Here is a 12,941-nt window from a genome sequence, read left to right on the forward strand (position 1 = left end):
GGTATCTCCAGGACATGTGTCCCCAAATCGAGGCAAGACTCCCTCGAGGTCGCCTTCCTCGGCGTCTATAGCCACACCAATTGAACCACCTCAGTGGTCTTGGTGCCGGCTTTGCAGAGTATGCTGGAAGTTATTCTGCATCAGGAGTTTGGTAATACGCTTGCCAAATTAACTCCTGCCATGACCCTGCTTCCTGCAGGCCAGCCTGAGCACTCAGTAGTAATACAAGCAGTCGAGTCCTTGAGAGTGCCTCGAGAAAAACCAACACATTCTGTGAGTCGAGTCCTTGAGAGTGCTTCGAGAAACACCAATACACTCTATACAAAGAGTCGAGGCCTTGACGGTGCTTCGAGAAACACCAATTCACTCTGTACAAGGAGTCGAGGCCTTGACGGTGCCTCGAGAAACACCAATACACTCTGTACAAGGAGTCGAGGCCTTGACGGTGCCTCGAGAAACACCAAATACACTCTGTACAAGGAGTCGAGGCCTTGACGGTGCCTCGAGAAACACCAATACACTCTGTACAAGGAGTCGAGGCCTTGACGGTGCCTCGAGAAACACCAATACACTCTGTACAAGGAGTCGAGGCCTTGACGGTGCCTCGAGATACCTCGTTACACAGAGCTGAGTCATTTTTTGGTATTTTACCCTCGATCGTCCACCAGTCCTTCCTCTTCACATAAGGCGTTGCCCTTTACGAAGCATAGGATGAGGACTCCTTGACATTCATTTTCCAGGCTGGATCTCAATCACAGGACCGTGATTTGAGGTTGAGGCATTCATTGAGACCTAAGTCTTCTTCTCGAGACAGGTCTCGTTTATCCAGGCAGCAAGACTCATCGAGGCCTCATATTCCTTTGTCAGTTGTAGAGCCTCACCACTCTCGTCAGTCGAGTTCCTCTCCTGCAAGGTTCTCGTGACATTCTATAAGTGGGTCATCTTTTCCTCTGGACTCAGAAGTATCAGTACTCCAGAGAGGCTTCACCTTTGTTCTCTGCTATGAGAGAGATCTCGAGGGATTCTCGATCACCTTCTCCTCAATGAGGTCATTCCTCTTCAGCCAGGTATCCTTTACCAAGTTCTCTTTAAAATGAGTAAAAATCTTAACATATCTTTAGAATCTGACTCAAAATATTCTAAGGAGTATCTGGAAGAGCTGGGAATATCTCATCCTCCTAGAGAGTCTCAATTATCCCATCAGTCTCTTCTTGTGGAATCTTCTTTCCAAAGAACCAATCCTGTCGAGGTTTATGCCACCGTCCTCCCTGGAAGAGAGGGCAGGACTATGGACATGTTTGTATAAAAAAAAAAACTCATGACGACCCGACTTTTGAATTACAATTTCCAGGGTTTCAACAACTTCACAATACTCTGGGGCAACTTCGCATGCATCTAGTTCAGTCTTCATATGATGCATTTAACTGTCTTCTAGAGTCACTGCTTTTTCGGTGGCCATGCGTTGTCTTGCCTGGCTTCGCACCGTGGGCATGGACCCGACTTTCCAAGATCGTCTGGACAACATTCCATGCCAGGGCGATTATTTTGATGATTTTATTGAGGCAGCTACCAAGCGTTTATCTGAACATGAGAAGTCCTTTGCTTCCATCATCAAGCCAAAGCCTTCCACTGCCAAAGGTTTTCAGCCTACTTCATCCTACCAGGGGCGATTTCCTCAGAAGCCGGCTCCTTATTCACAACAGCAGCAACAACGTCGGCAAAAAACTCAAGACTCCTACTGCACCCAAGGCCTCTCAGCCTTTTTGACCATATAACACAGTGCATAACCTCAATAGTTCGCCTCTGTCCTCTCCGCTTCTCATAGGGGATCGTCTCCATCTCTATTACCTTTGATGAGAACTTATTACATCTGACCTCTGGGTCCTCTCTATCATCAGGGAAGGTTACTATCTTCAGCCAAGAGAGTAACCTTCCAGTCCTTCCCAGACTGCCCTTCTTCTTCAGGAAGCTCAAGCTCTGCTCTGTCTCCTTGCCATCGAGAAAGTTCCTCTGGAACAGCAGAGCAGGGGGTTTTACTCCGTTACTTTCTAGCTTCGAAAACGACGGGTGACCTGCGACCTATTTTGGGTCTCAGAGCACTCAACAAATTTCTTGTCAGGGAAAAATGTCAGATTCTGTCTCTAGCATCCTTGTATCCCCTCCTAGATCAGAACGATTGGTTATGCTCTCTGGATCTCAAAGAGACTTATACTCACTCGCATTCCCATTCATCCAGCCTCTCACAAGTTCCTCCGATTTCGGGTGGGAAATTATCATTTTCAATACAGAGTGCTACCCTTCGGCCTGGCATCATCTCCCAGAGTCTTCACCAAGTGCCTCGTAGTGGTAGCAGCAGCTCTGCGTAACCATGGTCTTCAGAGTTTTCCATACCTGGATGACTGGCTCGTCAAGGATACAACATCTCAGGGGGTTATTGTAGCGACCCAACGGACTACTTGGTTCCTCCAAAGCTTGGGGTTCGAAATCAACTTTCCAAAATCCCAACTACAGCTCTCTGACTCTACACTTCATCGGAGCTGTACTGGATACTGTGAAACGCAGAGCATTCCTTCCTCAGCAGCGTCAGAATGCTCTCATTCAACTTTGTCACAAAGTGTCATCCCTCACTTCACTTTCAGCGAGACACATGATGGTTCTCCTAGGTCACATGGCCTCTACAGTTCACGTGACTCTTTTTACAAGACTACAAATTCCTCAGTGGACCCTGGCATCTCAGTGGGCGCAGGCTTGCGGCCCACTCTCTCAACATATTACAGTAACTCCTTCATTGAGACAGTCTCTCCACTGGTGGACGCTCTCTTCCAATCTCTCCAGAGGCTTACTGTTTCAAACGCCCCTCCTCAGAAGGTTCTCACAACAGATTCCTTGACCTATGCTAGAGAGGCTCATCTCGATGGTCTCCATACTCAAGGCCATCGGTCCAGCACAGATCGTCAGTGTCACATAAATCTGTTGGAATTCAGAGCGATCTTCAATACTTTCAGAGCTATTCAGCATCTTCTCCACAATCAAATAGTCCTCATTCGGACAATCAAGTAGTCATGTACTACGTCAACAAGCAGGGAGGAACAGGATCTCTCCCTCTCTGCCAGGAAGCTCAAAAGGTGTGCAATTGGGCAATCCTTCACAATACCTTTCTAAAAGCGGTCTATATTCAAAGAGAGAAAAACTGTTTGGCGAACAAATTGAGTCGTCTTCTGCAACCTCAGGAATGGACACTCGTTTCCTCGCCTCTTCATCACATTTTTTCTCAGGGCCATGGAGAGACAGTTAGGGAGAGGGAAGGGGGCTGCTTTGGGGGGGAGGTGTGTCCTGGGGGCAGACAGCTGTGCTCGGGGGGGGGGGGAGACAGAAGGATACAGACAGTGGCCAAGGAGAGAGAGATAAAGAAACACAGACAGACACATCTATTCTAGCACCCGTTAATGTAACGGGCTTAAAGACTAGTCTGAAATATCTCACTTGGAAAATGGTTTTTCTCATTGCTCTCACGTCTGATCGCAGAGTCAGTGAGCTACAAGCTTTCGTAGTGGACCCACCTTTTACAGTATTCCATCATGACAAGGTGGTCCTCCATATTCATCCTAAATTCTTGCCTAAAGTAGTATCAGAATTTCATCTCAACCAATCCATTGTACTTCCAGTGTTTTGTCTTTTTTCCAAAGCCTCATTCTCATCCTGGAGAAACGGTTCTTCATACTCTGGACTGTACGCGTTCTTTGGCTTTCTACTTGCAAAGGACTCAGTCACACAGATCTACTCCTCAACTTTTTATCTCCTTTGATCCAAACAAGTTGGGACATCCAGTTTCCAAGCACGCTGTCTCCAATTGGATGGCTGCTTGCATATCTTTCTGCTATGCTCAGGCTGGACTGCATCTAAAGGGTCGAGTCACAGCCCACAAAGTCAGAGCCATAGCGGCATCAGTAGCTTTCCTTAGATCTACTCCTATTGAGGAATCTGCAAAGCTGCCACATGGTCCTTGGTTCATATTTTCATCTCTCATTATTGTCTGGATTCTTTTTTCAGATGGGATGGCCTTTCTGGCCAGGCAGTTACAAAATTTATTCTCCTCAATTGCCAACACTCCCACCATCCCATTCTGGTTAGCTTGGAGGTCACCCATATGTGAGAATATGCTGCCTGCTTGTCCTGGGATAAAGCACAGTTTCTTACCGTAACAGGTGTTATCCAGGGCCAGCAGGCAGATATTCTCACAACCCACCCACCTCCCCGGATTGGCTTCTTAGCTAGCTATCTGAACTGAGGAGACGCTGAAAAGATGCGCGCCCTACCTTGGGCGGGAAGGCACTCGCACATGCGCGGTGCGACAGTTGTGAACTTTCTTAAAATTTTACAATTAAGTCTGCTTGCAAGGCTGTCTGCATTCGGGCTCCGTGGATGACGTTACCCATATGTGAGAATATCTGCCTGCTGTCCCTGGATAACACCTGTTATGGTAAGTAACTGTGCTTTTATAGGGGCAGGGGCGGAGCTTGGGTGGGTTTAGGGCGGAGTCTGGGGCAGAGCTTGGACAGGGGTACTCGGTTGATATTTTTTAGACTTAGGGCTTGAAGAAGTTGAAACACTGCTCTACACAAATCTTATGCGAAGGGGTTGACTACTCAGGAGTTAGGAAATGCTATTTACTAGAAAAAGATTACTGAGGTAAATACCTGATCTTTCCTTATGAATCTGCTGTAACCAGATTGATATAGCACGATACAGGTTTTTTTGTATATGTTTCTTTTCTGGGTTTTGGGTTGGTTTTTTTTTTAGTGACCGGTAGAGGTGTTTAAAATTTTAATGATTTTGTGTGAAACTGTTCATATAGTAGAACAGTCTATCTGACCATTCTGTTACATGTTCCCAGGATAAATTGGGCAGTGGCTATCAAGTGCAGTAATTGAAGTGGCCAATTTAATGGGTTTTTTTTTACTTTGTTTTGAAAATTAAATTGTATGTGTGTGTGTGTGTGTGTGTGTGTGTGTATGTATATATATATATATATATATATATATAATTTTTTTTTTTTTTAAATATAATGCACTCCTAACCTTTGTCTCTCTTCCCCCTCAGGTTATGTATGGCCTTTTAGTTTTTATTTTAGTGCTACGATCCGTTTATATTATTACATGGTAAGTAATAGTTCAGCTTAATGGTGGATTTCATGCATTAATTCTATCTTTCTCTTTATATTTATCAATTTTCTTTCTCTTTCTTAATTTTCCTTCACAGGGTATATCCTTGGCTTAGGAGTTTAGCTTATACATCTCTTGGTTTATTTTTAATGGGATTCTTTCTTTGGAACCTGGACACCCTTTTCTGTGATACATGGAGGTGAGCTTGTTAATATACTCTCTACCATTCCTTTGGACTATGTATGCTTGCCCTTAATTTTTGTTTGTGATACACATTTTGAAAGTTCAGTCTTCTGCTTAAAAAAAAAACCATGAAGATGCTTCCAATTTTCTTTAAAATTTTAGTGTCTATAAATAGAAAATATTGTGGCATCCCCGGTCCCTCCCGTGTCTCTCTAGAAACATTTCTAGAAATTTAGAAGTAGTCTCTCGTTGTTGTTGAATATGTTTTATGTATTTTGAAATGTATAAAATATTTATTAAATTCTGTTGCAAGAAATGGTGTTAAAGGGTCAGCATTAATGGCCCATGAACCCCTTTGAGCTGAGTCTCATTTAAATATCATATAATGATTTGGAAAATGTTAACTTTTATTAAAATTAAATATTGCATTGTCCAAAGTTAGAATGAGGATTACAGATACAAAGGTTAAGTATAGGATGTGTACTTTAAGACTGTTTCAGTACTTTCTTTGGTAGCTCAAGACAGGTTACATTTCAGCTACAGTAGGTATTTACTATTTACAACCTAATTTTTGTATCTGAGGCAGTGGAGGGTGAAGTGACTTGCTTAAGGTCACAAGAAGTGTAATTAGGAGTAAGGTCTTTCCTATTTCTCATCCTATTGGCCTAACAACGAGGTGGCTTCAAGTTCTCCTAACCTTCAAGATCCTCCACGGTATCCTTCCTCCTTTTATCCCTCTATCCTGGAATTCCTCAAATCCAACCTCCACTAGATCCACTCAAAAATTAAAACTATCCTACCCCTCCTTAAAAGGCATCTCCCTTGTTGGTAAACTTGGCTCTTCCCTCCCTTTCAGAATCACTCAGCTCTGGAACAGTCTCCCTTCCCCTCTCCGCAATTTGAGCCCCCTTCTACCATTCCGTAAGCATCTGAAGACCTGGCTCCTCTCCAGAACGTAACCCCGTCCCGCTCCTGGCACTCTCACACCAACCTCTCTTCTCTCATACTTATATAATTCCACTGGAGTTCCGTTCCTTCACTAACCATGTAAACCGTGTCGAGCTCCATCTGCGGAGATGATGCGGTATATAAACCCAAGATTTAGATTAGATTAGATTAGATTAGAAATATGTTAGATATGACACAACCTTTAGATAAAAGTTGTTACAGAAAAACTATCTCTGTTTTCTTCTAATAGAGGAGCTCGGCAGAAGATGCCCCCAGTCCTGGGAGCTGTCACACAGTTTCATGCATGGTGGCACGTTCTAACAGGCTTGGGTTCCTACTTGCACATCCTGTTCTGGTAACTATAAAGCAATGGTTCACTGAGCAGTGGCAAAATTTGATTTTAACCAATTTTTCCAGTTGTGTAGCTTTGATAATGAGTTATAGTGGTGAAGTTTGTGAACCCCTCCCCCGAAGATGTCTGTATTTTAACACAATTTATACTCTGTGATTAGATTCTCATTTACATTTTGGTAAGAGTGAAAATACCCCTAATAAATCAGACAGAAAGGATATATTTTGATTATCCTTATGTGAAACCTTTTATTCAGTAACTAGTGGCACTTCCTTAACTGTATGGCACCTTCTTCCTTATAGAAATCTTTCAGTTGTTCATTTGATTGTGGCTCTGTATAAACAGTTTTACAGATCTTGTTGCAACACTTCAGTAGGTATGAAATTGGCTTTCATTTGGCCAATCCAAAACAAAACCTCTTTGTCAGCCATGGGTTATATCACACTACCAGCAGATGGAGGCAGAGATTCTGAACTGTTTAAGTCAGGGGTGCCCACACTTTATGGGTTTGCGAGCTACTTTTATAATGACTAAGTCAAAATGATCTACCAACAATAAAATAAAAAAAAAACACAAAGCACACTGAAAGGCAGAGGAAATGTTAATTATTCATATTCCGGGTTTTTTCAAAGAGGTCACGGCAGATGACTCTATGCAATGTCACCTCAGTAACAAAATACAAAAATAGACAAATACACCCCCTCCCTTTTTACTAAACCACAATAGTAGGTTTTAGCACAGGGAGTTACGCTGAATGCCTCGTGCTGCTCTCAATGCTCATAGGCTCCCTGCGCTAAAAAACGCTATTGCGGTTTAGTAAAAGGGAGCCATAGTGCAAAATATAGACAGCAGATATAAATTCTCAAAACCGACACATTTTGATCACTAAATTGAAAATAAAATCATTTTTCCTATCTTTGCTGTTTGGTGATTTCATGAGTCTCTGGTTGCACTTTCTTCTTCTGACTGTGCATCCAATCTTTCTTCCTTTCTTTCAGCCTCCTGTATGTTTCCTCTCCTCCAGACTTCATTCTCTCCCCCAACTTTTTCTTTCTGTCTCCCTGTTCCCCCTTCTTTCTGTCTCCCTATCTGCCCCCTTTCTTTCTTTCTCCGTGCCCTCCCCCAAGCCACTCGGTTTGCTGCCACCGCCATTGGGGAACAGCCCCCAAGCCACCGCCGTCCCAAGCTTTCCCTGCAGAAGCGTCGCGCTGACCAGCATTCCGCTCCCTGACATCAATTCTGGCGTAGGAGAGGAAGTTCTGGGCCAACAAGGCATTTCTCCTCATTCCATCCAGCCTGAGCCCCATCTCTCCTTGATCCAGCATTTCCCTTCTGTGTCTGTCAGAATTACCATTCCACCTATTTTCCAGCAGCACCCTTCTTTGTGGCTATCTCACCTATATCCCTATCTCACCACTTTTTCAGAATCTTCATTTGTCTCTGTCCTTGTCTTTACCCCATGTTCACCATTTGCCCTTTCAATGTCTTTATCTCCCCCCCACACACACTTTTTCAGCATTACTTCTATGTCTCTATTTCACCTCCTCTTCATGTCCCCTCTGTATCTCTATCCTTATTCAGTAGGTCCTGCTTACTCTTTCTCTTCTTTGTGTCACTATCTCCATTTTCAGCTTTCCCCCCTTTTCCTTTGTTAATGCACCCTGTAGCCAGAATCTTTCCACCCTCCCTCCACTCCGGCCCAGCCCAGTATGAAATATTTCCTTTTGTTTCCCTCCCCTCTCTCTTTCTCTCTCTCTTCTGCTCCCTCACCCACGAGTCCTGCATCTGGCCCTCTCCCTTCTACCTGCACCTGGCAAAACCCCCCTGCTCCGTGGCTCTCTTAAGCAACTCGTCAGCAGCGGTGATCAAGACAAGCTGCCGACATCGAGGCCTTCCCTCTACGAGTCCCGCCTTTGTGGAAAAAGGAAGTTGAAATAAGCGGGACTCGCAGAGGGTAGGCCCCGACGTCAGAAGCTTGTGTCGATCACTGCTGCTGAGTTGCCGAAGAGAGCCGCGGAGCAGGGGATGTGGCCGGAAGCAGGTAGAAGGGAGAGGGAGATAGGAAGGCTGTAGGAGCTCCGGAGCATGACACCGACCCCAGCCAGGATGATTTCTTTTTCAGGCTGCTATTGCTGCTGCCGCTGCCACGCTCCCCCCCCCCCTGAAATGACAAAAACAGCCTAATGGCCGGCGTCGGCGTCTTTGACGTCGGGGAGAGGAAGGCTAATAGGCCCGGTAGATCGGGACGGCAACACGAGTCTATCACAGAGCCCGGGATGGGCTCTGTGATCGACTCACGTTGCCTTCCTGAGCTACCGGTCGATCGCGATTGACGCATTGGGCACCCCTGGTTTAAGTGATATCGCCAATATAGGGAGTGGTGCAGCCTGGAACATCTCAGTAATCTGTGCCTTCAAGAGATGGTGCAGATTGGGCCTAGTGCACCAGTTTGTTCCTTCTGAGAAGGCCTGTTTTTAAAGGGTGCAGTCCATGACCTTGAGGTGTAGCCTTAGCCTGGGATTTGCTCCCAGATATTGATCCCCTGGTCAGTCTTAGGGGTACCTTCCCCTCCAAAGCCCTAAGATCTGACCCACAGGCTTAGTTGGTGAGGATAGCCAGCACCTGTTCCCTCCGAATATACCCCAAGAAATCCCCTTCTACAGTCTAGTAAGGAAAAATAAGGTAAAGTGAATGGGACTCAATATACTGCATTTCCTTTGTGGTTTACACAATCAAAGCAGTTTACATATTATAGACAGGTACTTAAGTGTAGATAAAAAATGGTATTCTTATCAGGGCAAAATAATACAAAAGATTATTGCTTAATGGAGCAGCTCACTGAGAAATTTAGAAAATCTAAGATTTCAAAAACAAAATCACATCTTGAACTGCTTCTAAATGACGAGATGGAACAACTCTGATTTATCCCTGGGTCCTCTTGCTCAAGCAGTTTGTCACGCAGTATAATTTTCATGTTAGCTCCCAGATTTGCTAACTCTTTAAACAGTTGTCTTGAGGAACGGTGTCAAAGCTTTTACTGAAATCCAGGTTGACCACATCTACTGCAAATCTACCCCACTTTCCATCTCTAAATCTACTACTCAGGCACTTGACTTGAAGGAAAAAAAAAAAAAAAGATTATTTTTTTGTGAAATCATTGGGCATGATCTCTAATCTTCCTGCATGAATATACTCCACTGTTTTGTTCAGTAGGGCTTTCATTACCTCACCCATCTCTTGATAGTAAGCTACATGTCTAGATTTCTACTGGAGAGTTGCACAAGGACAGAAATCCAAATTTTTCCCCCCTGGAAATTGAATTCGTCCCCACCCGTCCCTGCTGGAAACGAATGTGTCCCCACCTGTCTCCACAAGTAATCTATTCTATCCTTGCCATCCCCATAAACTTCAGAAGTAGTTATTTAATTTAATAATGTTACTGAATTAAAGGCTCTGGTAGACACACATTTACAAATAAACAAAGACACTTTATTAAATTGGAAATATTAATTTGGAAGAATACATACTTTCTAAATAGGTCTCCGCCAGAGTCTGTAATGTAAATATAAATACTCCTTCTGAAGAACAGGCCAGAAGGCAAGGCACAGCATGGAGGGAGGAGACAACAGCGGTAGGGGGGAATGATTTTATTTTTGAATTTAGTGATTGATTTACATCTGCTGTCTGTTCAGGAAGAAATGCATTTCTTTCTTTTCCTCTGGGGTTGTACTGCATGCAGAGCCTTGCATCTTAGGGTTTGTTTGTATATATTAGTACTTTTAGGGCTCCTTTTACAAAGCTTCGTTAGGGCCTTAATGCGCGGAATAGCACATGCTAAAATGCGTTCGCTAGCTGCTACCACCTCCTCTTAAGCAGGCAGTAATCCGGTGCATGCGCTAAAAATGCTTGTGCACCTCTGTAAAAGGAGCCCTTAGTTTTTGGTCCCGTATTTGCATGGGGTTATCTGTGTTTTGATAGGAATGATTATATGAAAAATGAATGGAAAAAATGGTGTTACAATTAGTACTATTATGGGGCGGGGTCTGGGGCAGAGATTGGGTGGAGATGGGGTGGGATCTGACCCATGATTTAGCCCAGTATTCTTCAACTGCCGGTCCATGGACCGGTGCTGGTCCACAAAATAATTATTTTATTTCCGCCAGTCCATAGGCATCAAAAGGTTGAAGAACACTGTTATAGAGGATAAGAACTTAATGCAACATACATTGCTAAACAATGTGAGAAATTGCTAAACAATGTGAGAAATAAGATATGATGCGACACCCAATGTCTGAAAAATAAATGTGAGAATGATCCAAATCAATTGTCAGAATCTTACCAGCCAATGAGCAAAATATGATTACCAAACTTCAGGGATCAGAATCGGTCCTAGAGCTGCCAAATGAGTTATAGTAACAGCTGTAATCAGTAGATATAGATATATTACAGCCAAAAAGATATATTCCCCATCTGATAACGATTTTCATTAATGTTACGATTTTATTCTCGTGCCTTAAGCATCATTTGTTTCAAATATTTTTATTAATTTTTATTGGTATTTGTTTTTATTAAATTTTGTATGTATACTTTTTTTGCAAACCCCTGATACAGGCGTTGTGTGCCAAAACACAGCCTGTATTGGGTCAATAAAGACAAGTCCCTGTTTATTGAGGTCCTTTGTGCTTTTTTTTTTTTTGCTGTATTGTACTTATTTGGTGTGCTCTAGCCCTCTCTATGCTGTTAAATAATTAACATATATAGAGAACATTTATGAATAATTTAAGATTTGAAGGAATGGCACATAGATTACTTTGATCCAGTGACGAAACGTCATGTTAATTACTAGGTATATGAAAAGTTTGAGCCTAATGTCGAAGCGACATGTTAATTACTAGGTATATGAAATGTTTGAGCCTAGTGTGTTGTCTCTGAGGATCTGGGACTAAGAAATTGAAGATTAGGTCATTAATGGTGGTGATTTAATTGACATTGGGATACATTGTACTATTCTTTGACCTTTTCAACACGTTTGGTGTATAGCATTAGTTCAATAATTAATCTGCATTTTGTGTATACATATCACATTGGAATACAGGCACTGAAATACAAAATCTCAAGTCTTATCAATGTGGGTGATATTTGATTGTTAATTGAATTTGCACGAAAGAAAAGGCATAATCAAGTACTAGGATTACTATATCTGATTAAAGACCTAAGTGTAGAAACAGTTCTTTATAGTGCAATGTGTCTAATGCATCTGAACCCACAAGTTGCTTGCAGAATGCTGTCAATCATATTTTAACGTCCACTTCCTTCCGAAGGAGCTGCTTCTGTCCCCTCAGTTTTTTATTTTTTCTGCAAGCATGTTGTTCAGAAGTATTTCTGTTCTGCTGTGTATTTGTAATATTTTTGGGTATTTTTCTAAGAGTTTGGTTGGAGGCTCAGTACCCAGAGGTTCCCACTTGCCTGGGAGAAGAAGGAGACTCACGCTGCAGAAGTCTGCTGCTTGTAGGATCAGCCCATGGGGACACCTAGCTAGCCAGCCCGCTTTTGTATTTTTTTTAAGCTCAGGGGCCATCAGGAGCTTCAGCGCAGGCTGTTTGGCTCCTCCCCTGGCCAATCAGGTGCCACTAGGGCTACCAACCCCAGCTGACCCACCCTAGCCCGGGCCATGGGGGAAACACATACAAGAGCCCTTTTTCTTGCCATGGTTGAACTTAACGCATTCAACCCCATGCTTCCGGGCTCGTATCTTCGACTGTAAAAGCAATCCACCTTTGTATTTACAGCTGAGGCCCTCAGATCTGTCTGTGGACGCCCTCACTGCCGAGTTATGGAGATGAACACTTGAGGGAATAGAGACCATTCCTCCAGGTCAAGAATCTGCTGACTGAGAAAGTTGGCCTGCACATTTTACACTCCTGCTACGTGTGTGGCCGAGAGAGCCTGCAAATGAGCTTCTGTCCACCCAAAGAGGAGTTCTGTTACATCCCTTCCGGATTCCATACGCTAGGTGTTCACATCACCACCGCATACCTCCACACTGGCTACCTCCACAAGCGAGAATACTATTCAAATTCTATTGTCTATTATTCAAAGTAATAAACGGCACTGCTCCCACCTACCTAATCAATTGACTAATCTGGAACAAATCAACCAGACCAAGGAGAATTCAGACCCCATTTACCCACCTCCCAATCAAAGGTATACAGTGCAAGAAGATGTACGACAACCTACGTGTAACGCAAGCAGCAAAACCTGATCTCCACCTCTCCAACATGCTGACAACAACATCC

The 12,941-nt window shown here is 43.5% G+C and overlaps 1 protein-coding gene across 1 annotated transcript in view; it reads left to right on the top strand.

Moving 5' to 3' along the window:
• Positions 1-12,941, top strand: part of ACER3 (alkaline ceramidase 3) — a 79,899-nt gene that overhangs the window by 60,876 nt on the left and 6,082 nt on the right. Inside the window, exons 7-9 of the mRNA XM_033950129.1 lie at positions 5,101-5,159; positions 5,260-5,361; positions 6,544-6,648. Coding sequence (XP_033806020.1) covers positions 5,101-5,159; positions 5,260-5,361; positions 6,544-6,648 — 266 coding nt within the window. The remainder of the gene's footprint in view (positions 1-5,100; positions 5,160-5,259; positions 5,362-6,543; positions 6,649-12,941) is intronic.

The sequence above is a fragment of the Geotrypetes seraphini genome, chromosome 6, assembly GCF_902459505.1.
Source record: "Geotrypetes seraphini chromosome 6, aGeoSer1.1, whole genome shotgun sequence".
In the NCBI taxonomy this organism is placed as follows: domain Eukaryota; kingdom Metazoa; phylum Chordata; class Amphibia; order Gymnophiona; family Dermophiidae; genus Geotrypetes; species Geotrypetes seraphini.